This window comes from Solea solea, chromosome 15, assembly GCF_958295425.1.
Source record: "Solea solea chromosome 15, fSolSol10.1, whole genome shotgun sequence".
NCBI lineage: Eukaryota > Metazoa > Chordata > Actinopteri > Pleuronectiformes > Soleidae > Solea > Solea solea.
Window position 1 is genome coordinate 12,280,235 of NC_081148.1, and position 27,553 is coordinate 12,307,787.

Consider the following 27,553-nt stretch of genomic DNA (forward strand, 5'->3'; position numbering starts at 1 on the left):
CTTATTTAAAGTGAATCTTGCTTTTGTTTTTCTTCTCATCATGTGACAGTTGGACTGTAGCTCAGGACAGGCTGTTGTTTGATTTTAAAAATGAGTAATTAAAGCAGCCAACACATTTTCTTCCCTTTCTGCTTCCACCCGACCACAGAAATTAGGGAGTGTGATCTTTGGTACGTGCACAATAAATGGGGTACACTGAACCTGAAGCAGATAAATTAATATAATAGAATGCATTTGAGCTAATAAAATATGATAAGTCATATTAGTGAAGCGAGTCTTCCGTCTCGCTCTACGTTGACATGAAAAGGTTTGTTTTGATGTAAAGAACTGTTTGATTCCTTCAGTGGCAAAGTTTGTTTTTGCTGCTTTCTGCCTCTGGACACACGAGAACCAAAAGTATGTGACTTCCTGTGAGGAGGCGGGGCTTCTAGCCGACCACTCTGATCATATGAACTGTGCCTACTTCTCACGCACACACCCCACTCCTCCCACCTGCAACCCCACAGCCTCTCCAGCATATCCATGAAAAAGTGTCCACTCTGCCAAAAACAAGTGTGAACCGTGTTGTACAGCCGTGGCTTCAGACTCTAGAGTTCAATGGTATCAGTTCTGTGAATAAATGTATTTTTCCAAAAATTCTCAAGTGTGTGTGTGAGTGACTAAGGAAACGTACACAAACTCCATTTAGTTGTTTATTAATAATAAATGCATAACGAAACAAAAGTCAAACACATCCCGCATCATCGACCCATGAAATCAGCCAGCCAATCACAGTCCTGTGTTGACATGCAGAAGTAATATAATTAAAAAAAACACACATCTGATTTCCTTAATATAAACCAAACACTTGGTACTTCACAAGGTTAACAGTGCACGGCCAAAACAAGCCTGATATGTAAAGATGCTAGTTCCTTCTGAACAGTGTGTGGAAAATGCTTTGTCATTGTTCACACACACACATGGATGAAAACCTGCAGCATGACACTGCTGGTTGTTTTTTTTTTTTTTCATTTTTTGAACACAGTTGCACTTCCTAATGAAAGGGGTCTAACTTTGTCAAATAAAATCAATTAAAAACTAAGGTTTTAATTGGACTCAGTAAAATGCTGGAAAACATTGAAGAACCTTTGAAATCTGTGAAAGCGTCACGTGAGCGTGCGATGAACTGGACCTGAGAATAGGTTTAGTGAGGGAAAAAGAGCTGGTGAGCACCTGAGAGCAGGTCACGCTTACACGACACTGTCATCAGTTATGTGGATCCAGCCGCTCACTCCTCTTCCTCCTCCTCCTCCTCACACTGTCCACATCGTGAAGTTTATTGCTTTGAGACGTGCATAAATTCAAAGAGAAAACCAGACCGGATGTTTTCTCTAAACCTCCCGCAGACACCAACATGCAACAGGTCCTTTTTAAAACCTATAATAAGAGCCACTGCACAGTCTAGTCATTCTTTTTTTTTTTTCCTTTTGAGGGATTCTGCCCCGGATCAGACCGGGAGAGGCTCAGTGCAGCCACATACAAAGTATGTGATGTCTCCACAGAAAAAGGCACAAGCTGCAGCAAGACTGAGAGGAGGATGACGTTTTCCGTACAGCAAAACAGATTGAGGGACAAAATTAAAATAATCCAGAGTCAATTTTTGTAGCATGTATTACCTACAAAAGAATTACTGCGCATTACAGATCGAAGTGTTTTTATATTTTAATCATTTACTAATAAAAAAAAACCAGCATGGAGGTGTGTGTGTGTGCGCCCCTGAGATGTCTGAATTACATACTACTGTAAAATGCATTAAAAATAAAAAACTATATCCACAGGCAGGATTTTTTTTTTTTTAAAAAACAGCTCTTCAAAGGATCCCAACATTTTACCAGTTTCCAAAACAAACAAACAAACAAAAAAAAAAGAGTCAAATACTGAGGATTAAAACCATCACCGTGACTCAATTCAGAAATGCGTGAGCTTGAATGAAATCGACCAAGTGCATCTTTTTAAAGAAAATATTTTCGGGAGAGTTGCGGCGCCTCATTACATACACTGCAAACATATATGTCAAAGAAATAAAAAGAAAAAAGACCTTCATGACCTCTACAGCCAGTTCAGCACAATCACAATAAAGCGGCTCATCTCTGAATTCTTTAAATAAAACGCCTCCTTATGTGAAGCTTCTGGAGTACACTATCTCTAAAAGAAAAATGGGACCTGGCCCTCGTCTTTTTTTGTGTGTGTGTTTTATAGGTTGTTTCTATTTCGTCTACAGCAACCGACAGAGTATTGTGAAGCGTGTGGGTGTCCAGTCTCCTCTCAGAGACTTAAACATGAGGCGAGTGAGTCTGGTGTGACGACCTCTATCGCTATCATTGCGGCTAGCTATGAGATTTCATCTGTTGAAGTGGTTCCAGCCTGCCATACATCTACACATGTGCATTCACGTGCACCCGGCCAAAAGAAAACACACACACACACACACACGCGCCTTCATGCAGGCCCAGTCTGATTGCAGTCTTCCTGCGGGGGGGGGGGGGGGGGGGATTTGGAGGTGTTGTTGGGATGAGGAGCAGTGTCCATCCTCTGTGCCTCCCTGCGCTGCAGCGTCTCCGCCTGTCAGCCTCACTCACAGTTTTGCAGCCATGAAGTTGATGTGAGGTTTGACCAGCGGGAACAGAGGCAGACTCCTCTTAAACTCAGTCATGTCCTGAACCACCGTGGGCTGAGAGAGAAAGACAAAAAGACGACAGGTTAGATTGGTCCGTTCCCTCTTAAAACTGTATGCTAATTGCTACACACAAGTCTGCGTGTACATTATCAGAAGTAATTGTCAGTTTTTCCCACTCTTTTGCACATTTTATAGAAACTAAACAACCCCTAATGAAATGCAGGGCTCAACTATAGAACATACTGTATATTCCAGTTCGAAGTAAGAATACGAATAAGAAACTTCCCTGGTTGCAAAAACAACTCCATTTACCTTCTGTCAATTTGTAAATAATGTTCCTATTCAGAGGAAAACTGAATATAGAGGGAGTTTACAGCGAGATGATGGAGTTTAAAGCTGCGTTACAAGATTACCCGTTAAAGTACAATACATCGTCTTTATGCACTTTGTTCTCTATGTAGTGAATAAATCCAGAAATCTGTTCACGGACGCTTTGTTTCCTTCAGTGAGACAGATATTGTGAGCCATATATGATTGTCTTGCAATGTATTGAATCGTTTGTGATATTATTGGTATCGTGGACCATGTATCACGAACCATGAGGTAACCTGTGATTCCTGTGAAACCCCTGCAAGAGATCTAACTTGTCAGCTGCCTACCTACATCTAGGGAAGGGGACAGACGCGCTTACGAGGATACAGATGTGCACATTTTTAGACAGAGAAGAATCTCAGAATAAAAGGTCTCTCTACCACCCGCTGTCTCATCTCCTCCCAGAAGACTAAACAACCCATGTAACACAGTGTGTCCTCTCCACGGACAGGTTGGCCCTCATCACTTAAACGATCCTTTACCTCTTTTGTTTAATAAACATGGAGGTCATGTGTGCGGTTCAGTGAAGGTCAGTGAAAGCTTGCCTGAGCACAAAGTCAGGACGTGAGTATTACCTGTGGCAGGGAAGGAGCGGGGGCCAGGTTGACATCATTCTGAGCGGGGAACTCTCCCACTGCTGGACCTGGTGAACACACACACACTGACGTAAATGTGAAGCCAGTGCGACCGACAACATTGTGTGCTCTGCACAGATACTCACAGGAGTCCATCTCTCTGGAGAGGACATGTACGGACACCTTGTGTCTCTTTGGGGCTCCGACTGTCAGCCGCTCCTGCAGAGACACAGACGGACACATGACACTTTCACAATGACATCATTACAAACGTGGTTTCAATTCAGAATCAATTACCAAACTGTCAACTATTTTGATAAATGATTAATTGGTTTGAATATATATATTTTTTTAAATAACATTCAGTTGAGTCCCAGCTTCTTAAATGTGAATATTTTCTGCTTTCTTTCATATAACAAAAAATAATTAAAACTGAATTATTTTGGTTCTTTGACAAAACAAGGTTGAAAACAACAATCAACACTTTTGTTTTCACATGTTAAGGAACAAATTAATTTATTAATCGAGAAAATAATCTACATATTGATTATGATTGCAGCTGCAAATTTAGCTGGATGGAGGGGTGCGTCTGTGCATGATTCTGTTCCTATTGTGTTAATTCATGTTTTGTATGATTTTAATGTAAAAGCAAATTGAGTTTATCCGTGTATGACATGTACTATGTACAGTAAATTATGCCGACTTGACTTTAAAGCTCTTTGATAACGCGTAGCCAGGACGACCACATTTTGAAATCAGTTATGAAAGCCCAGGGAAGATTCAGCACCATCGTCAGGTCTCTCGATGCAGGATTATATTAGAAATGAAGAATTGGCTCATCTGCAGTCACACGACGTCAGCACTGGCGGTTGATATGACATTAGCAATGCATTAGGTTTGTTCTGCATGGGTCCAGGAATGATTTCTGCTGGGCTGAGATAATGCCAATTCTCGCAGCGGCCGTGTGCCCTTTATCCGCTCTGAAACAGGCTGTCTGGCTGTCATACGCTGTGAGCACCCTGTGTCAGTGTCACCTCCACCGGCTATGAATAGAAGCAAGAGAAGACGACCGCTGGGAGACACAGACGCACACAGATTTTGAGTGGCTAGTGTTCCTCGCTCAGCATGCTGGACCAATCCTGCTTACATATATATGAAAAAATAACTATGATGCAGTCACTGCTGTACAACAGTGATATGATGGTTATTATGTGAAGAGAGATTCTGTTTTTTTTTCTTTATTATCCACCAAGAAACATCTCATCAGTGTCTGTGTACTTGTTAGGACCAGTAGTCCTCGTTGAGACCACAACCTGGTTCTAATGAGGCAAAACCTTAATTATGATGAGCTGGTTCAATTTAGGGATAAGATTTGAATTGAGGTTAGGTTAAGTTTAGGGCTTTGTTGTGAATGTGATTATGACATTTTCATGTCTGAAAACAGCTTTATCCTTCATCAGCAGATGGATTTACTGGACTGTGATGGAAATGTACACATTCAAATTGCTCCATGTTCATACGCTCCCCAATCCCCGTTGAGGATATTCTGAGTCCGCTGGTACCTGCTCGTGTGCGACTCAATACAATCTATACAAGGACATTGAAAAGAGGATGAACTCCTGATGGGAAATCTTTGCAATTCTAAAAAAGATGGAAGCAGACCCTGGCTCTCCATGGACGTGGAATGTATGAGTCAGCCCTAAATGGACCTTGTGTTAAAGCAGTTACATACATATCGTATCTTAAATAAAATACAAACCAAACCATGTCTAGTTGGTCATAAATTACTTTTGTCCAGTTCATATTATCAAAAGTATGTCCAAGTACTGTCAAGACGAGTGATTTATATTTTAAAAGTTCAGATCAGACACTTACACTGGACTGTTATTGAAGTTCCCATTAGACAGCTGAAGCAGACATTTAATTTTGATGAATAGACCTATGACACATTTCATGACCCTTCCATCTCACTAGATTCCAGGTTATTGTTGTAATTTATGGAGCTGCCTTTCTGATGACACCTGTGCTGTCGATACATCCACAGAGTACCACAATTAAAGTGGAATGAGCGGCATAATTTAAGTCCGCTGACATAAAACTGTAGCAGTCTGGGAAGTAACGGCACCCAGGGATTCATTTTCTTAGTTTGCAGTACAATACGCTGGTACTTATGCATTAAATAATAAGCTTAAATTCTCAAACTCAGTTTGGCGTGTTGTTTATGGTTTTCATTACAGCACGCAAGGATTCAAATTGTTGACCTCCTTATTTAAGAGGTGACTGTAGACGCTTTAACTGTTCCATGTCTCTGGTGAGTCTAAATTCTCCCTCACGTGATGACGGTGAGACAATTTACGTTTAGGCAGGAGACTGAGTGAGAGGACAAGTAGAGGACGGTGACATTGTGAGACACAGGGTTGCAATACTTACTTTGTAGAATTCGATTACGTTTTCTTTCGTCAAAGTCTTCAGATATGCCACTTCAATATTATCTGCAACACACAACAGAGAGAATGGAGGTATTAACATAATCACGCAAACGCACATGACTTGTCAACATTAAATTACTAATACTATATGTGCTTGAAGAAAGACAAGTGATGCATCTCAGTAAAAGCTGGTTAAAGATATTACGACTATATATTAATGCAACTGAAATTTGGAATTTAATTTTCAACTTAGTGCCGCTTGCTTGTGCCAGTCCTTGTGATGCCTCAGGCTTGAGAAGAATCATGTTCACTTTTAATTCTGTTAATTGCTCATATCCTGGATTTAATTTTGTGGCAATGTGGCAATTTATTGACTTATTACTTGCACAGCGTGTAAATACTGAAAACACAGCTGTTCCAATTCACTGATGATGTCTGTGGAACGTTTTTCTGTGCCCTTGGTGTTGAGAGAACGCTGCCCTTGCTCCCCTCCTCCACCACTGCTAGTATCAGTAATCACCACCACTCCCTTGGCAGCCTTTCAGAGTTGCCATCACTCAGGGCTTTAGGCAGATTACCAGGGAATCAAGACCATTATGATCCATTACTGCACTCGGGAGAGTGCTGCTACAGGGCGGCGTGCTACGGCTGCAGATTATTACAGACTAATCGATCCTAATATGCAAAGCTCTAAGCAACTTCCGGCTCACCCCTGGGACCAACCACAATATTGATAACACAAGAATGTATATTTGTATGTAACACAAGCTCTTCATTATAGTTGGAAGATAAGAAGGAAGAAAGGTGATGCACTGGGCCTGAAACCTAGGCAGCTGTAGTTTAGTTATAGCAGTATGAAGATGATGACTAGAGAGGACTGAACTCTCACCTCTGTCAAAGTTATACTGCTGAGAGATGATCTCTCCCCAGTACTTGGCACACTCAGCTGAAAGTTTCTTCGGCTTGTCCAGGCGGCGGATGGCGAGGGCCTGGATGTGTTTCTGGAACGCTTCGTCGCTCATCTCCTTCACGGCCGTCTCCATAGTGCAGAGGAAAGCCTCCACGCGGCTCTCCAGGTAGTGGGGTGCTTTCTCTGACTGGATGATAAAGCGCAGTCCCTGAACTCCGTTAGCCCGGCGTGGCCCGCTGAACACAATGTAGCCTGTGGGGGCAGAGACGAGAAGACACGCACGGGTTCAGGTGGAGGCCATTCAGCTCTAAACGACTATATTGTTGCACATAAGTCTGTTTAGAGTAAAACACTTTATGAAGTTGATTTTATGATGCGTGTTCTTATTTAATTTCATTAACGACCCTCTATTTATCTTGACAATCATTATCAGGTCTGACACTATTATTTATTTATTTATTTAAATACTAGTGGTCCAAGAAAATATTGATGCATGAAAATATTGTGATATTTCATGGCATGATACTTAATTAATTATTTTCATTCTTTAAAGTGCTTTATCGATATGGGACTATTGTTGACAATGGTTTTCTGACAGTGGTTTTGTTGTATTGAAGCATTTGACTCTCTTCCCCCCTCCCTCCACTGTGCTCAACAGACAAAGAAAATAGTATATTGTTGCATATGACATTGTTATTTTTATTAAAAAAATATCACAATATATTGTCTCTTGCTGTTCTTTCCAAGGAAATGAGGTTCTGAGCCACTTGTTCCTAAAATTATTAACCATCATCATGGTTGAAAGCACTTAAGCTACTTCAATTTCACTTAATGGTCTGTTTGTATAGAGCTTTACGTCATTACTAAATGCAAATTAAAACTGCATCATTAGCAGAAATTACTTGCTGGAAACTGCTATACGCTGATGTTGGACATCATATTTTGGTCTCACCCAGCTGTTCTTTGGTTCTCAGCGTGTTGAAGCAGGGCTCAGAGATAATCTGGCAGAAGAGCTCCAGCAGCATGTTGTCGTGCGTGGTCTGCATGTCTGTCTGGTAGTAGATCTCAATGCCGCAGTTGTTGTGCACCTCATTCCTCTGCTGATAAACATACCAGCCACCTAAGGGGACCGAGAATTGTGCTCATTTATTTTCTGAATTGTAAATCATACAATGCAAACACATAAAGTAACACATAAGTACTGAAGCAGAGAAAAAGGCAGAGCTCCTGAAAAACACACCTCACATTTTTATTTCTATGTGGACGATAAAGGAGAATACCTGCAGTGCAATGTCTGGAAAAGTCATTTAAATCTAACTATTTTACACAGAACCTTGTTTGCCTCTGATTTCTTACTGTACTGATCCCTTTTTGTTACAGTGGGACACATAATAGAAGACAGAATAAGATAAAATTAAGCACTTCAATACCTTTCTGCTACGTATGTGTAGATTTAATTTAGATAATAGAGCCAGTAAAGGTTCAAAAGACTCACATGACTTAGACTTGCTGAGACACTGTGCTTCTAGGACTACATAAAGCATGGATTGAGCAAAAACAAGCAGCCATAGTTTACAGTAGAAGTCATGTTGAGATGAAAATCCAGTGATAAATTAACTACGAGAAGCAATGGAAGGCTTGGATAGACACGCTTCCATATAATCCATTCTTGTTAAATAATCGAGTGTGTCAAAAATATAATACAGTCTGTTTCAAGTAAAGCAGCGAAAATTGATGAAGTGTCTCGGATGTAGATCTGCAGTTAAACCTGAGCACTTCGCTCTGGTACTGATTTAGTGTAATACAGCAAAAAAAAGAAAAGAAGCAAAGTTCAGATGGAGGATAGTGATGACACTCTGCAGGAAGGTGGAGACATTCTGCTGAATACCAACATTGTGCGTTTTTGCTGAGTGGTTCCAAATGAACCTCCTCTATCCTTTTATCTGTACTTGAAATATGCTTTTGGTGGAGCCATCCATTCATGGAGAAATCCAGGCTCTTTTTTTTGTTTGTGTCCAGTGTGATCAAGCTCAATTTAAATGGAAGAGCAGTTAATGCTGGGTAATGCAGGTGCCTGTATGCACATGCTGACTGAGCACTGCGGCTTTGCACTCGGGGAGTGTTGTGTGGTGTAGTACTCAGTCCTGAAAAACTTGTGTCGCATTCTTCTCAGTATGTCAAAATATTTAAAGGGGACATATTATACCCTATTTCCCCCATTAAAATAGTTCCCTGGTGTCCTAATGAACATGTCAGTGACATGCCTTGGTCAAAATACCATAAGGATGAAGCATCATAGCAGTTCAATAACCTTGCTAAGCCCGCCCCTTTCAGAACGCTCGGTTTTCGTGCATGGTCCCTTTATATGCAAATGAGACACAGGCAAACACACACCCACTTCTTCCAGGGGGTTTCTGATTTGTCCTCGTTACAGCGCTTTACAGCTCTATTCGTCTCCCCCTCCCTCCACTAGTTCTCTGACAATATCAACATGGCAGCGTGCGCAGAAAACAGCCAGAGTGCCGTCACAGGAAGAGACGTTCTACATAAGGATCGAGCCGAACAGTGCCGAACTGTTAATCAGTTAAAAACACTTAGGAACAGCACCACTGATCGCCAGCGGCGCGCGGCGAGCTGCATAAGCTGGCGCTGTTTGTTACTGTATCAGACCGGTGACTATGCTCCGGAGACCTCGTCACCGCGGCACCGCTGATCGCCAGCGGCGAGCGGCGAGCTGCCTAAACGCATACAGCGGCCGTTTAGGCGGCTCGCCGCGGTGGCGATCAGCGGTGCCGCTGTATGCGTTTAGGCAGCTCGCCGCTCGCCGCTGGCGATCAGCGGTGCCGCGGTGGCGAGGTCTCCGGAGCATAGTCACCGGTCTGCACCGGAGCTGGCGATCAGTCGCATACAGCGGCCGTTTAGGCGGCTCGCCGCTGGCGATCAGCGGTGCCGCGGTGAGCCGATTTTCACAGAGAGTGCAGCACCTCTGCACAGAGAGTGCAGCACCGCTGATCGCCAGTGGCGAGCGGCATAAACTGCCGCTCGCCACTGTATATGTGATTGTATCAGACTGAGTCTGTGCTCCGGTCATGGAGGACGTACTGAACAAATATGTTTAATTAGGACGTGTCAGAATGGTCAGTTATGAGCTCTATGTGACCTTTTCTTAACAACGTGTGTGTGTTTGTACGTCGGTGAAATACGTCCCCTGACTAAATACGGCGACCGCAGTCTAGTGCGAACACACGAACACACGTTTGCTGACTTTATCCGGCACATTAGCTTCATATATCAAATCCTCTGTGGAAGTTTGTGTAAAACACTGTGCTCCACTGTGCAGCCACGAACAGCACACTTGTCCCTCTGCGTTGACATAATACCGCTCTTCCTCCCTCGCCTGCACTCTCGCAGGGACAAGGTGGAGCTAAGGTGGAGCTCTCGAAGTAAACTTACTGGTGGGGCGGTAACATTCGCGGTGAAATGCGCATTATGACGTCATAAACGCAGGGAATTCAACATCGAGTGTTTTATCGCCTATACTTACACTTCGGGGAACCACGAAAACATGACGGAGTATTCTTTTTCCACACTTTGGTGACTGGTAGGGCCCCCAGAGTCCCAAATATAAGTATTAAAATTGTTAAAAAGTTGATTTTGCATAATATGTCCCCTTTAAGTTTTCTTTCAGTACTTGTGAAAGTGTGGAAACTCTAAGCATGTGCTTGTGTGATAGTGCGAACTCTGTGTTGTTACAGGATGTAAGTGACATTTTAAATACTCAACATAACCAAACACTGATGAAAAATATAATAATAATATAATAATAGATACTCCTTTGTGGCTTTTCCTGTCCGTCAAAGATGATTGTAGAAGCCGAGAGGTCAGGTGTCCGCACTGTCATGTCCATGAATCCCTACTTCCTAATTTAAATCTGTTCAGCTTTAACCAGTTTATGCGTTTTCTCACTCTTAGTGCAGATGAATTCTAAGGAACCCGGTGCATTCTGTGAATTCTGTTTCTCTCCTGCACTGCAGATATGGGTGTGTGGCCAGAACAGCTGAACACACAAGGAAAAGAAATAGAAGTCAAAAGGACTGGAAGTTCGATGAAGTGGCAACTGATCTGCACTTCTCGCCGGGACACAGTGCTATGACTACCATGACTACGCAGCTACAGCAGTGATGCTACTGCTTGTGGAACACTATTTAAATACATCCAACAGTGCTAAAACCAACATTTTCCAAGGTTAATCAGGTAATATCTGTGTATCCCTGAGACACACAGATATTACCTGTGTATCCCTGGGATGTCTGCCATTAGAGCGTGAGCTATGATTACATTTGGATCATGTGGTGCTTAAACAGAGATTAATGTGGAAATGACCACAGGTAAGATTTAGTGAATATGTTTTTCTGCACAAAAACTTTTAGTTCTGAAAACTGCCAGCCAGTCAGTCACTTCATGCGCCAATTTTGTGTTTATATCCTCCTGCTGTACTCCTGCTCTGTCTCTGACTAGCAGCCTGGAGCCAAGCCTGGAAAATTCCTCAGTGAAACACAGGATGTCTCCAGGTGGGCCCTGAACAGTTCTAATTTTCCTCTACACATCACTCAAGTTTCCTAATGTAATCAGAGGGGCAGCACAGGTGCGTTGCTGTGTGCGTCTACATCCATCTTTAAATTGCTGAGGGGGGTGGGTAAAATTTTACCCAGTGACGTCTGTTGCCACTTAGGGATGGTCCTCTGGAGGAAAAACGACTGTAACCAAATCTTTGCAAATACATGACGGCAACACTGATGACAAGGGCAGGGGCACTGGGTAAGAGCCCTTCAGTGCGGTCACCATGGAGACAGGCATGACTAGCAGCTGATGAGTAAGGGTATAAGGACTACAGGACTTACCGTCTGGAATCTGCACCTCTCTGTAGCGAATCAGTTGGCTTGGAAGGAGGGGCTTTGTGTGAGCGTACTCAATTAGCTTGTCCTCCACCATTTGCATCATGCCAAGAGCAGACTGGAAAAATTAGACGGTAAGAGGAAAAACATTTTAATTAAAAAAATAAAATAAAAAAAAGTAAAAACATCTTTAAGCCATTGGCTCTCGAGTTAAACTCTCTCCCTCTTCACCTTGCATTTAAGTGACAGTTAAGGTGATTTGCTTTGTGGTTGTATGAGGTACTAACTGTGCTGACTTCACACTTCAATGCAGTGCCAAAAACAATGTAGTGTTAAGTCAGAATGACCCACAAAGGACACTTTCAGTATTTTACTTAGGAAAATCATGAGTTTTGTGGGTTTTAAGAGCAGAAACAATAGGAACCTAAATCAAGTGTTGTCTGTAGCTGTGGGTAAGACCATTACAAGGTGAAAATTTGAACCACTCAGTCTATAGAAGTGCTTCAGCTTGGCCATATTCTTAACCATCTGATGTGAATGGCTCTTGGAGGTCATTCCGCAATGTCTCACTTCTGTAGCAGATGTACATTGGTAATAAGGGCAAGGTTGTATTTTTACGAGTTTAGAATTCCACCATGGCAAAAAGGCAGCAAATTTCAAAATCCCTCAGCTGGCACTAAAAGAAATAAAGCAACTCCAAACAAACCTCCTTGGTGATGTTGCCATGGAGAAGTGCTTCGATATGTAACCGTGACAATAGCTGAGGTATGAAGGCTTTGAGACGTGGGAGAGTGACATCTAGAATACAGATCAAAGAACACAGAAAAAGAAAAGTAAATTCACATGATGTAATCAAGACAGAATCAGGAAAAAACACTCGACTGTTTCTCTGAGAAGTGACTCCTCTGTACAGAAAACTTAGTCACAATTTAGATCATTTTGCAAAACATGTAGAACACACACCCAAACACAAAAAAAATCCAGTCTGTGTTAATATGGCCTGGCCAATCTGAATTCAAGCAACATCTGACCCACATTCAAGGATCAAAGAAATATGACCGGCTTCCTTTCTGAATCCAGACTAGCACTGCAAAAAGAAAGACTGCAGCTAGAGAGGCTACTGTTAGTAGAACCAGGGAGGGGGGTTTGAATGTACACTTAATACCTTCAAGCCTCTTTAATTTCAGTGAACTAAATTTAACCCATAGCAGAAAAGGGCTAATAAGTACAAGGGCTGGTACTGAGACAGGTAGAAAGAGAGAAAGATTAAGAACAGTGTCTCACCATCCAGGGCCTCTCTGAGCTCATCTTTGGTCCAAGCAACCTCAGTCATTAGTAGACGGAGGTAGTACATGGCGTGCTGGTGAGGTTGCTCAGCCCTGAAGTTATTCAAAGACCTCATGTACTGCAGGGAGAGAAAGGTGTCAACGTCAGTTCAACATCACAGATGGAGAGAATGACAAAACTACATCCATTTCTGCTGTTTTGTTGTTAAAGTAAAATAAAGACTCCAAGCAGCTATGGTTTTAAGTGAGTTCAATGATTTGATAAAAGATTTGATTCACCATGACTCATCATAACCTTGTGCTGATGATGGAATTGCAGTGAGAGCTTACCGCTTCCTTGATGATGTCAAATCGCTTCTCATCTACTTCAAAGGTGGCCATCTTCTCAATAATCTTCTTCAGCAGGATGTGCTGTTTGTCATTGTAACCTTTAACAGACAGCTGCAGCAGACAATGACAGAAGACACAAGGTGCATTATCAACAAACAGAAAGATAAGCTGAGCATAGACATGGTGATTTGTAGCTTAGGAAGATTGATTTATCATGTGTGGATAAGTTCACAAATTTCTGATTGTCAATAAATTCCCATCACATCCCAGTTTACAATGTCACCCACACCAAAGCGCATATTTAAAAAAGTAACAGCTGAGCAGGTCTATATTTACATTTCTCTCTCTGGAAGACTTGGTGGTAGATAATGAGGTTTTCCCTCTGCATATTAGTGTTTTAAAAATAGAAAAGTATTTAAAGCCTCCACTTTGCAATGTAAACCACACCTGATAGCCCTTCATGACTCAGCAAAAACCTCTAGCTACATTGCTATGCATCGTATCTCATCTTATCCTTCGCCTCTGCATCACCAAGTCCCTGCGGTGACAGCTGTTAAAGTAATCTTTCCTAACATCATTAACCTTGACGAGAGGCCAGCCAGTTACACCAATAATGCTGAGTCAAATCATCTACACATAGTCCATCATCACGTAGCAGAGGCAGCTAATTAATGCAGGTTACTGGGTCATGGAGAAACATGCATAGCTGGAAGTTAGAAAACTTGAAAGATCAAAAACACCACAACTGAAAAATAATTGTTATTCATAGGTAGCTTGTTAAATTGCTCTGCAACATTAAATATCTGACAGATGGAGACATCTCTGGCATACGGATACACAGCTGTATTCATACATTGGGGGAAATCAGGGGCGTATGACAGAGCATGTTGCTCCTAACAATGCATCAAACGTGCTGGATACAGATTAACTTCCACTATCTTTTCTGCACTTGCATCAGCAGAACTGTGACTATAAATAAATCAAAAGAAATCTGCATTATTTGGCTTTATGCTTTTTGTCTCGCAACAGAGACTCTTGTTCATCTACTACATGTAAAACAGTAACACAGCAAAACTGATGGCAGGCAAAACTTGTATAATGATACAGAGGATGTAAAAATGTGCCATCCAGTATTTTCCCTCTCTGTTGCATGTTCACTTTTAGAATACATTACAATGAATGAATTCTGGAAGTGAATCTGTAATATCAGCCACTTGTACTGATGACTGAACCTCCCAGAGTTAGTGCACCATGACAGTCCGCACAAAGTTCAATATTTATCATTTTTATTGCCACAGAGCATTAAAATGAAAAGCAAATATATTAATTAATCTAAGAAAGTATTTAACACAATATTATGTCTTAGAACACTTGGGGTGTCAGGTTAATAAAAGCTGTTTTAATCACCTTGGTAAATTCAAATAAAGTCTATGCCATTGCCAGAGCAGTGTTAAACTATCTTGCAGTTGAGAAATGCATCAAGTCAGCATTTGCAGGTAACACAAACAACACACAGCACTTCACATAATCAAAATGGATGCAGAAGACCAAACCATTTCCACACACTGTCAAAGCCTCAGAAGCAAAGCAGACCACTTCCCTACACAGTTCAAGCATCTTACTTACTAGGATGGCATTCATCCCTGAGGCTACGCCATACACCAACCCTGTCAGGTGGGCTGCATATGTATACTCTTTTAAATCATCCTTCAGTAACCTGAGTAACAAGTAGGTCATGTTGCAGTGCAGGGGATCGGTGTATAGGTAGCGACTAATAGAGGGGAAAAAAAGAACAAAAATGTTGGGAATGAGGGGTTGTCAACCCAAAAAAAACAAAAACAAAAACAAAAACAATGACAATGAAAACTATAAGAATGATAAGAGTATGTATATGCAGCCTTGTGAGCAGCCTTCTATCCAGCAAGACTGGCAAAGCTATTCTACTAAAGACCCAAGCTACCACTATCAAATCACAAATTCAATGTCCCTGGTTGAACACTGTTTCACCTTATGTCAACTATAGGTCTGCAATTTCCAATATTACATTTAGAAGAGAAAGTGACTTTGTATGTTCTGAAGGAGAGAATATAAAGTCCTCCTCAAAAATGGAGGGTTTCATGGAAGATGGGTGAGATGGGAATTGGGATCGATGAAGAATTAAAAAAAGACAGATGCAGACTCAGAGCCCACCCCAAGACCAACTAGGTCTAGATCAGAAGGTTTATTATTTTTTTTTTACCACAAGGTTAACTCTCAAATTGTCAATAGCCTTCATAATAAATATAATAAAACATTTCCTGAAATTGTAGGCAGTTTTTTTGTCTTATGGTTAAAACCTTCCAATCTGACCATATAGAAAATTGTACATGGCCTGGCTGAGCCACAGCAGCCCAGTCTGGGGATGATTAAGTAGGGATGATAAGTCTGGGATGCTGGGTGGGCAATGGGAAGGCAGTTTGAATACTTACATACATCCCATAGACGGTATTTTGGAGGTCATAGTTCAAACCGGCTAGCTCGGCTGCATATGCATACTCGTTGAGGGAGTCCTTGAGGAGCTCCAGGTATAAATATGCCATGTTACAATGCAATGGGTCCACATATGCAAACGGGCTGTAGAGGAAAAGGCATTGGTTAAACAAAGCATCAAAGTAATAGCCTCTACAGTCCTTGATGGTAGGAGCTGAAGACACTTCAAATACAGCACATGCACATCAACTATACCTATTAAGGGTGTGATTTTACAGGTCATCCACTTGTACAGGGCATTTGGTTTAAAGATTACAATATAACCCAATAATTACTGTCTGATGAACAAACACTGCCTAGTTAGGCAGTGTTTGGGAGCAATTTTTTTTACTTGTCAACAATAATTAGAGAGACGTTAGATAAACAAGCTAATCCAGCCCATTGCATTATAAGTGTGGTATATGCAAACACTGTAAGAAAACTTCAAACTTAGTGTGTTTGGAAACATAATTTTCCAAACACTACCCTACTTCGCTTAAACAATTTAAGCGAAGTAGGCAACTACAGCTTATTTTTACTTTTTCAATTTCCTTTCCCTATTACAGTGTTGGCCTTAAGCTGATTTAATTCAGTTTAACTGAGTGGTGGCAGTATGAAAATCTGCTTTATTCCTTCTCTCCTGCCGTAATCAAAGAGATTACATATTACAATTGATGACATCTACAGTACATACTGATATTTATCTGCACACTGCACTTTTAAGTGTGCCTTTTCTTTTAATATGGATGGCTTGGTGCTGTATTTGTAGTACTACTTTTAGTTATTTGGGAAAAAATATAGCTAATGCAAAGTCCACAGGTTAGAGGATAAATAAAATAAATCAGTCATCGACTGGGCAGGACCTGGTGCCAAGTGAAAGAAGACATTTTTACACACCTGAAGAACTCGAAGTTCAGGCAAGCCTTAGGCAGGAAAAACTTGTCATCCTGCTTGAACCACACCTTGCTCATAGCAGTGTCCTGGAAGAAATTACCCCACAAACAGGCAGTGATCATTTTCATATTCATTCAACATTCACTCTGAGCAAAAATAATAATTTGCATCCCTGGAAATCTGAGCAACAGCACAATCGGACTGGCCACCAAGTTACACTGACATAAGTACTTTCCTTCACAAAAAATAATATACTATATATACTGAAAATAGCTTAATTAGTTTCTTGAACTTACTCAGACCCTGAGAACAAGAGCTGGTTTTAGGTGTCACTAAACTTTATTACCATTAGACAATAAGAGATTTGTAACAATATGAAGTTAAGCAGAAACATTAGAAGAAGAATCAGGATTCTTACCTTGATTAAAGTCGGAACTGAGGGAGAGTCTTTCTCGAGAGGGTAAATCTCAAACTTGGTTGGGATGAACTCATTTTTCATGGGTAACTTGAACTTGCCATTGAGGTCTGCCTCTTGCCATTTCTGAAAGACAGGAATATGTTCCGCAAGAAGGGTCTCATTGAGTCTGTATGAATGCGGTCAAGATTCTAACAGACTTGTGGTTGTGTCTCTAACTTGATTAGGTGTATGACTTCTGTATTTCACCTTAATGGTTTCTTCAGAGATCCCCTCCTGTTTGTACTGTGTGCCATACCATTCTTCTGCCTTGTCTGTTTTCCCTTCAAATGACTTTGACACAACTGCAACTCTGGGAGGAGAAAGAAAGAGAACCACAGCACAATATAAGTATACAAGTACCCTCGCCATCATATGAAAAGCAAGTGTTTTTCTATTAGCATTCTATCTTGATTGTGTTTGAGTAAGTGGAGATGTTTTGATGTATTGAAGCCTCTAACAGATGGAGGCATGATTAAAATTCCTACACCAGTAAAGCTGGACCTTTGAATTAATGGCAGCACTGATCAAAGTCCAAGGTCAAACAGCTATACGAGTAAAGCAGATGACCATTATGCAAACAATCGGGCTCAACTTAATTGTAATTGCAATATTCACCATATGGTAGACATTAAAGAGGAGACTTGTGTAAATTGCTTTACAAAATGGAGGAATCATTGAAAAATCAATTGTAATTGGCTATACGAGATTTAAAACATTTCATCCGTTTTATTATAATCTAATACAAATTCAGTCTGGCATATACACAGTTGTATCAGATAATGTACAATAGTGGTGTTGACCATGTTTCCAAAAATAAATGAACAGAAAAAATTCGGCAGATAATAGTCTGTTGTGATATTACTCGTGTAGTTTTCTCTTCCTGACAAAAGACTGACATTCTCACACTGACCTGACAAATTCTGGTCTCAGTTTATCAAGCACCATCTCAATCAGATCTGGTCTGAAGTCCTCCAAAAGGTACTCTGCTGCAAGGACCTCTTCAAGTGGGTAGTACTGAAACACAGAGCACAAAGCAATGAACTGGACAGTTGTGGAAAATACATTCAACGCAAAATCAATGTATCCGTCTCTGTGTGCATGTATGATCCAAGGATTCATTCATCTCTGTATTGGGTTCATCTGTGACAGTTTGGTACTCAAGTAATTGAGCCCTTTTGCAAAAATCATATGGGAAGTGTGAAATAAAGACTAGCGACACTGCAAAATCTCTATTCCTCCATTAGAGTCAGCAGACGCACTTGGCAGCCTGATGACGACAGCAGGTACAGACGCAATAAGCTGCATTGTGTCTCCATGGAAACAACCTCTGCAGATAGAGAGGGGACCTACGTGTAGTAAACCAGCCACTTTGGAAGTATAACCACGAGGTCGCTCCTTGTCCTTGAATCTGAAGGCCACTTTGTTTAAATCCTAGAAAGAGAGGACATACATGTCATTTAGAGCCAGATTCTACACATGGGAACTGCAGCATAACAAATTAAATATGGTCATGTTCCATTTGAGAAGTCATCGCATAACAAAAGTAATGTTTCATTTGAATTTCTTCTATCCAGAAATATGTAGTTCAAGATTACCCAGGACTAGATTACCTTGCATTCATCAAACACCCACTCCTGAGGCCCCTCAGTGCGCAGTTTCTGGATGTATTGGAACATGTGGAAGATGATGTCCTCCACGTGCACTGCAATGACACACAAACCATGGTTTAATTAATGCTCTCTAAACATGACTCAAACAGTCCTAAAGACACACACATAAGGTCAATAAATGATATGCAAAGTCAGTTGTACTACTTACAGAGGCCCTCCTCAGTTAAGTCGACATTGATGATAAAGAACATGAATCCTCTGGCTCCTTCTTTTTGTCCCCCAACAAGCGTGTTCACCCAGCCTAAAAATAATTGCCATGTTTTTTATTTCATCATAATTGTACACATCAAATACTGAAAATTGTTCTGAACTAAAGCAAATATGTTGTCAAATTTACCTTGAGCTTAATTGTTTCAGTGATTTTAAAAGATGTAATTAGTAAAAGCTGTACATATTCTACATTTGGCTGTTATTTAGATTATTATTTTTTACAATTGTCTATTAATTTATAAATATAAAAATCTAAATATAAGCCTGGCACAGCCTTTAAATGCTCTACTCAATGTATATTTTGTCACCATCTCCGATCTAATTCATGTCCTACCTTTAGATTTCAGCTCAGACAGCAAACTCCCAGGTCCTTCATGGCCAATCAAATGTCCTAGATAATGTCCTGGGTTAGACTTATAATACTTCTGTAGGTCTGGGATGGGAAAGGTCACATAGAGGTTCCTGATGTCTTTGATCGGCACCACTTTGTAGAATTGCTATGATAGAACATAAAGAACATTTTAGATGAAGTGAAATTCCAGCCACGGTCTTACATTTTTGCTTTAGTATGCAAGATGTATTGTGAACATTTGTAAGTGACTAACCTTGAGGTGTTCCTCCTGGAAGGGATGCTCAGGGAATTCTGGGACAGGCACACTTTTATTCTCCACTTCTGCAAACAACTTTACCACCATGGAGGTCAAATCATCTAATGATTCTGTGGGAAACAAGGAAAAGGGGTGTTCATCTATTATTTAACATACACTGGCTTTAAAATTAAAATAACATAAGTAGAGCTAAGGCTGGGCAATATGGCTTTAAAAGAAAAAGAAAATCACATGAGTAAGTGAGAAATAATTCAAGGGATCAACCATCGTTCAACGTTCACTCTGAGCAAAGATATATAGTCTCACACTACTGTTGCAAAATCTAACATTTAAGCTGTGGATGACAAAAACCAGGAACACTTAAATAAACATCTCTAAAATCGAAGAATGAAAAGAAATGGACACTGTATATGCAAAGGAGAGAGATAAATTTGTTCTAAATGTCATCTAATCATCTGACAGATTAGTTGTTAATTAACATTTGAGGCCATCTTTCACAAATGTGTTACCGTTACATAACCTGTTGGTGTGCACCAACAGGGTGATCATGTTTAGTTGTATTCTAAAAAATAAAAACAAAAGACTGTATGATTTACACCAGATACACATAGTCATAGGTGAGTTGCAGAGTTCGTTCTTTTTTTTGTCTTGAATACTCTTGAAAGTGAGTGAGGCTTTTGCAACCTCTTAAAGTATTCTCTCATTTTTTTGAGCGATGCACTCTTACCTCTACCTAACACACACAATCCCATGAGGTTAGAGGAATAATATGTAGAGTGAAATTGTAGAAGCTCCTGGCGGATGTCAATCCCATCCTTGGATGGTCTGGTCTCAAGGGTCAATTTGTTACCTGTAAGAGAAATAAAATGAGCCCAGTGAATACATAACAGTGCACATACTTTAAACTCGATCAACTTCATGACATACTGTAGCACAAATGTATTAATCAGCCTGTGTTCCATTAGTAAAATGAAAAGACCTTGAATCATATACTTTAAGCTCCTCCGTGTACAAACAAAGTCATCAGTGTATAATAAATAGATTCAACAGGTCATTAGACAGCAGAGATTGTTATCCTTGACTGCTATATTGACCTGCTCTGACTACATGATGGACGATGGAATGATTTTATGATCAGATGATGTCCAACTTAAAAAAAAAAATGACCTGTCAACGACATGCACACATGTCTCTGTTAATTAACCTTGTTCAAAAGGTTAGTGGTTAATGCTTTCAGAGAAACAGGAAAATGTTATCAACCTGGAGACGAGTATGTTAAAGCACATACCGTTCAAGCTTGTCTGATCCTCTTCTATTTTTAAAGTACTATACTATACAGTATAATTCAAGACTGCCATCAGGTGGTTATTTTAAGATCAGCACTACTCCACATCCACATCATTCTGATCTGGGAATTCATAACCTTCCCATTCATCAGTTACATTTCAACTGATGGAGTCTGAATGTATATTTTTAAAGAGACATTGAACATGCTGAAATCTCACAGAAGTATTTTTTCGGTGCCTGCAAACTTTTGAAAATCACGCCATTGTGCTTTGCAAATACAAATAAAGTAATCAATAATATATAAAACAAATAAATATAATATATAATATAATATAATATAAAATATACATATATATGTACACACACACACACACACACACACACACACACACACACACACACACACACACACACACACACACACACACACACACACACACACACACACACACACACACACACACACACACACACACACACACACACACACACACACACACACACACACACACATACTCTAACTTGTATTGATTACAGAGTTGAGACAGACTGAAACAGAAAATGTAAAATTGACCCAAATTAGGATGTATAATGAGGGCGTGAGAATGAGTGGAAACTCTGGAGAATTTCTACCTGTTCCAAATTTACTGAAGGGGTGATTTGGGTTGCCAGTGGCCTTCTCCAACTGAAACAGCCTCCAGGCATCATTCATAAGGTTTTTCTCATGTTCAGAGTCCACAGCATTCACCTCTCGATCCTTACAGCTCTCATCAAACAGTGGGCACAGGAAAAACTGGGCAAACCTACAGAAATTAAGGTAATTGCATTATTATACAGTGTAGTGCATTGTGAATAATTACTATAAAACTAAGGGGTTCAATGTAGCATACTGTTATTCAGGGTTAAATTGAGGTTTTCTTGCCTCCAAGTACACAAAGCAATTTAAAGACAGACAAGGGCAACATGTAAAGAGGAAAAAACTATTTGAATGGGTTTTAGGTGTGATCAACTGCCATGCAAAAGTAACACACACAATTTGAATGGTGGCCCTGACTAAAACAGATCACCATGTCAAAGGTGGTTGCTCAATAAAGGTGTGACCTTTGTTTTGAAATTGTGTGTTTTGAGACATGCCTCCATTATATTGCCATACTTTGTGTACAAAAAGGCCACCTGAGAAACAGTTTTGGGATTATGGGATTATATAATATTATTGCTCATTACAAAATATGCCGAATGACAGAAATGTGTGATACAAATACAAGCATTCTGATTATTATAGAAAGTATATAGTCAAAAGAGTTGGGGCAGCTCATGACATATATGAGCCTTTCAGACACAATCCTCTTTTATTATTAAAGAAGCAACATCATCAATATTTCAGTATACTCTGCACTGTCCTTTCCAACCACTATAGTCCAGATGGCCTTCATAATTCACTGGTGCAGGAAACAATTAGTTGCTGTTACAGAAACCGGTGCTTGCTAGACCATCATTCATTTATAAGTTAGTAAGCTTATCCCTAAAGTTTAAATGATGTCCTCTCCACAACACCACAGCTGAAACGTGAGTGGTGGAACACCCTGCAAGGTCGAGGCCATCAGCCTCCCCCTGTGCCTGAGGTTTCTCCCATGAAGGGGGTAAGAACGATGCTGGTTACAAAATAGCACACAAACTGGGTGTGGAAACTAAAGATGGACAGACAATAACCTGGCAGCTGTTAACATGTAGATTCACACCTGGGCCCCCATGGGAAGAAATGTTTACTCATAATTTAACAACTACTTAGGCCAAGAGTGGGACATCCACCATCCACACTGCAATTTGTTGGCAAGGCAATAAAACACAGCTCAGTGTGGCAAAAAAGCAAAATAGAAACCTTAAACTGTGTCATAAATAAACATTTTTAAAAAAAAGAGAATGTCTTCCCAAGTCTTAGTTTGTCTTAAATATTTGTCCCAGGGTGATATGGCAGAAGATTTAAATGATACAGCAATAGACTTTATTTTTTAGTCAATAATGACATAACAAATGGCATCCAACTAGGCAATTTATAAGTGAGATCACCCACCAGTTTGATGAAGAGTGGAAATTACTGACCCCAAAGCTGGAAAACCTAATGATATGAACAATCCTCATTTCAATGTGAAATGACACACCTTACCAAATTGAAGTTCCAGCACTCCCTAGTGAAATTACTATAGCAAATATTGCCCTTGAAGAACTGATGCCATCTACCAAAAAAGTGGCGAGTAATGTTGTGGACAAATATTAGAGACCACTGGACTTTGACTACTTTTCTATTATAGAAAAGTAATACTTCTAAAGTAATACTTCAAAATACTTCTAACAAACATTTGCAGAAGGCACCACATAAAATAACCCCCATTACATGAACATGAAATTACCTGTCTAGTGCTCCTTCCAAGTGCTCATGGGACACATCAAAAAAGTAGTTGGTATGCTCTCCACTGGTAAAGGCATTGGAGCTACCTGCATGCTCACTGAGGAACTGGCTGTATTCATTCTCCTTGGGATACTTCTTTGTTCCCAAGAACAGCATGTGTTCACAAAAGTGTGCCAAACCAGAGATATTCCCTGGGTCTGATAATGAACCTGTGAATTTAACAAAAATGACCAGAAGAAGTAAGTCAATCAAGCCATTTCTATTTGCACAATATCTACTATTGTGGGTTTTGTTAGATACCTATGTGGACATCCAATGCAGCTGAAGATTTGTCTGTTGTTGGGTCACTGATGAGCATGGCCTTAAGGCCATTGGTGAACTCCAAACCTCTGTAGACCCGCTTGTCCTCAGGGGAGCGAATTATGTCACTGACCACCTGCTTCACAGCCGTGTCGGTCATTCTGATTGGCAAGGATGACACCAGCCTGTGATGGAGGGAATAAAATGTACATTTTGACAATTTGACATTTGGTGAAGTCAGCCACGTTCCTGTTTTGTTTTCAACCTAACATGATGATCGAGAGATTTAAGCAGAGTGGGAAAAACCTGTACCTCTTGTTTGGTAAGGCACGGGATGTTTTGGGACATAGTCAGACATAGTCATAGTCTCATACGATTATAATTCTGAAACAAGCCCTGTAGATTTGACAGCCTTTTTGCTTGACCGATTGTTTTTGTTTCAGTCGGCAAACCGGTTGATACAGTCTATGCTTGAGACACACCTACTGCCACTTATCAAACAATAAACTGTGAATGATTTGTTATTGTGTCTTTAATAGGACTTTATATTTATAGGTCGTCTGCTATAAGTTAGTCTTAAACATAGCTATTTTCACACAGTGGCCACACAATAAAGGCTTTCCAGATATGCATTTAAATGATGATGAAAAACTATTCTGAATATAAAATGTTTATATATATATATACACATACACATATATATACACACACACATATACATAGATACATCCACACACACACACACACACACACACGTATGGATTAATTACATTAAGATGGTAGACTATATCTCTGAGTGCTACCTGATGCTGAAACATGTTTTTCTTTGTCAAATGTCATAAGAAAATAATAATTACTTAATGTATGATGATAATGGGGACAGGACTAGATAAGCTTTTGCTTCTCCCACTTTCCCTTTCGGTTATGTGTATTGTGTGAACTACACTGATGTGTGATGAGTGATCTAAATGTCATGACCGAAATAAACATATGAATAAATAAATAAATAAATAAATGGTGCAGAGATAACGTGACTAATTATGACTTTTTTGTTATTTTCGTAGGTTTCTACAAACTCAAGTCAAAATTCCTCAGCTCCATTCTGATCACATAACCTGTCTGGTATGTACAGTAGGAGAGTATTTCTGATTGTCCTCCAAGTACCACTAGAGTAAGCTTGTACCACTGTTAGTACACATACCAAAGTTTGAGAACCATGGCTCTACGCATTAGCAGTACTGTTGCACAGGACCACAAACACCACCCAGTCTTTCTCTCAAGATTTACAGTATTAATGGCCTGTTGCGTTGCACACACAATTTCCTTCTAGGAAGGAGGTGCACGGTGCCCTGTGAAGAATTGCAGCTAGTATCACCACTAAAAGTGAATTTCTGCTAGTGACCTGATGTTCGGTTAAACCAATATTTAAAAATAAGTTGTATTACTATAAATAAAATGCACAATTAACACGTAGTTGTGAATAACAGTTCAGACATGCAAGTAACTAACCCGTATGTTGTGAGTACAATGATTGTTGAACGCAGGCAATGGCGCCTGTAATTCGTAATTTACCGACAGTTGATTACACTCAAGAATCTCGGCGAGTACTATGAAGATTAATTATCGTAAGCCCTTAGCTATAAATGATCCCCACTCAAAGAAGGGAAAATATCTTAAGCTTGCTAAATTGGCAGCCAAGGCCACAGGAAAGACGCCAAGCATTATCGGTTGTAATAAAGTGTTAACTTGTGTTTATGGTATGTATAGTTTATATAGCTATTGTATAGGTACAATATCTTACACAAATAAGGAGATGTCCGCGTGCAAACCGTTTTTTAGCTAACAAAGCTAACTCTCTTAGTAGGGCTAGCTGCTCAACAAACCGGCTTTATGGTCCGAGTTGCTATCGTTTGTTTGAGAGCTAGCTGACAAGTTGCTTGTCGTAAAAATAATGCAGTTACTTTCCATGGAAAAAATTAGACATTTGCCCGACACTTACCTAATATATTGGTTAAAAAAGACGCCGGTGCCTACTGAGTGGAGAGATCTGCTACACTGGGCCGAACGGTTAATGCACTTAAACATACTTTAACCCCATGGAAAACAAACCACGGCTTTTACAGCGCCATCTTAGAACAGACACAAGTAATCGAATGCGGCACAGTACGTCATCCACAACACGGCAAAATGACCAAGTCTTCCATAAATTATGCGACTGATAAATGAACTCACAGGGAATTATTTTTGATTAGACATGCGCGTAAACGATGTGGTTAGTGCGCGACAAATTTAGAAGGCTTTTACTGAAAGTGCATCGCGTCATTGATTCTGTTATCGATTGAGTAGGCTGCAAATGGATTAACCAACTGTCATGCGTTCAGCGTCGGATCAGGTGTTAGGTCGATCTTTTTTGCTTTTTTTTAGGATTGACAAAACATATGCAGTGTGGAATTAACAGATAGACAAAACAAAAACATAACTTAGAAGCAAAATAAAAATAAACATGTATACACAAATCAAAATAAGTTAAAACATAAATAGGCAGATACAAGCAAGCCAGTGGTTATACCGGGACATAAAAATCTTATGGTCAAGATGCATAGGGTTTATGTTGTGCCTCCAGTGAAGACAGGGGAAACATATTCGGACGGGGATCAGACTTTGACGCAACACCTTTTGCATCGATATCAGTATATATTTTTGTGTTACTGCGTGTATAAATAACACTGTAGTACTATATATATATATATATATATATATATATATATATATACATACATGTCATAACTTATTCTGTCCAACCTAATACTTGATACAACTGTTGTATATTCACTCCTGGTCGCTATCTGTCTCTATTTTTTGCACATTTTTAAGTCTGGCTCTGGTTCTCATTGTTTGGGGTTCGATTCTCTCTATAATATTGAAAAGGTTTCTGTCTTACTATTTGCAGTGCCTTGAGATAATGTGTGTTGTGATTTGGCGCTAGACAAATAACATCGAATTGAATAAGGTAGCCTATAATACATATAAAAATTAAACATAATGGATGGTAAACATTTTGCAAGGAATAATTAAAAAGCAATGAATTCTTTACAAAGTATTTCGAATGCAACCAATATGAAAAGTCCCCTTTTAGTACAAAACATAGTACTTGTAAAGAAATTAATTTAGTTCCAGAATTCTTTGACTGTATGATGTCACATTTTGGGTGGTCAACGATTGAAACTGTTAACATCCCTGACAACCACTAGATGGCGGCAGACGCCTTTTACCTGTACAGCTGGTCTGTGTTTCCACCGAGTGGAACGGTTTGGTTCGGTCCTGTACAATATGTATTTTTTAGCGCTTCCACTAGGAATAGCACCAAAAAAACCGGACCCAACCGTCCCATGTTTCGATACCCTTCACTTGGGGTGCCAGGGTAATAGTACAGAACGGTACTAAAGGGGCGGAGTTAGACCCACGACAGCCAGATGATTGGGCGACAGAAAAGCGTCACTCCCTTGCGACTGGTGTTTCTTCTACTCCCGCAGTCTATTCTCGTACAAAGCTTGACGTCTTGTTGAGACAAACAGCCACAAACCGAGCAGGGAAAAAACGAGCTGCCTAGTTGTGGTGTTGTCTGTTTTGTCGCGTTCAATGTCGTTGTTTGTTGTCGTCGCATAGATACGACGTCATACTACGTATCTCGCTGACGCGGCCACCGGACTCAGGGCTCAGTCAGCGCACACCCCGCCTACCCAGTAAATGTACTGTTCT

General features: G+C 40.2%; 1 protein-coding gene across 4 annotated transcripts; it reads right to left on the reverse strand.

Annotated features, from left to right (window-relative positions):
• Positions 1 to 679: 679 nt before the first annotated feature.
• On the reverse strand, positions 680 to 27,426 carry ide (insulin-degrading enzyme). 4 transcript variants are annotated; one of them, XM_058652199.1, is made up of 25 exons: positions 27,067 to 27,426; positions 23,795 to 23,979; positions 23,496 to 23,703; positions 21,721 to 21,890; positions 20,528 to 20,650; positions 19,798 to 19,910; positions 19,527 to 19,689; positions 19,131 to 19,223; positions 18,923 to 19,014; positions 18,663 to 18,743; positions 18,223 to 18,326; positions 17,520 to 17,622; positions 17,274 to 17,396; positions 16,859 to 16,941; positions 15,080 to 15,224; positions 13,454 to 13,564; positions 13,122 to 13,242; positions 12,544 to 12,635; positions 11,844 to 11,955; positions 7,895 to 8,062; positions 6,922 to 7,194; positions 6,034 to 6,095; positions 3,750 to 3,822; positions 3,604 to 3,671; positions 680 to 2,710 (listed from the first exon to the last, which is right to left on the reverse strand). In XM_058652199.1, exons 1-25 carry the CDS (start codon positions 27,183 to 27,185, stop codon positions 2,615 to 2,617), a joined length of 3,081 nt encoding a protein of 1,026 aa, XP_058508182.1. In that variant the 5' UTR covers positions 27,186 to 27,426; the 3' UTR covers positions 680 to 2,614. The 4 variants fall into 4 exon arrangements, with proteins under 4 accessions (XP_058508182.1, XP_058508180.1, XP_058508179.1 ...); XM_058652197.1 differs by lacking the exon at positions 15,080 to 15,224 and adding an exon at positions 15,922 to 16,066 and having other exon boundaries at positions 3,604 to 3,665; positions 27,067 to 27,425; XM_058652196.1 differs by lacking the exon at positions 15,080 to 15,224 and adding an exon at positions 15,922 to 16,066 and having other exon boundaries at positions 27,067 to 27,424.
• Between the last annotated feature and the right edge of the window lie 127 nt (positions 27,427 to 27,553).

What these genes read in the sequence shown, in the direction of transcription:
- ide (XM_058652199.1), bottom strand. Translation starts at nt 27,185, where the DNA reads ATGGGACGGTTGGGTCCGGTTTTTTTGGTGCTATTCCTAGTGGAAGCG. An exon ending in TCCAGGAGGAACACCTCAAG is followed by an intron (nt 19,690 to 19,797) that starts GTTAGTCACTTA and finishes GTTCTATCATAG; the next exon opens with CAATTCTACAAAGTGGTGCC. An exon ending in CCGCTCCTTCCCTGCCACAG is followed by an intron (nt 2,711 to 3,603) that starts GTAATACTCACG and finishes TTTCTCTCTCAG; the next exon opens with CCCACGGTGGTTCAGGACAT.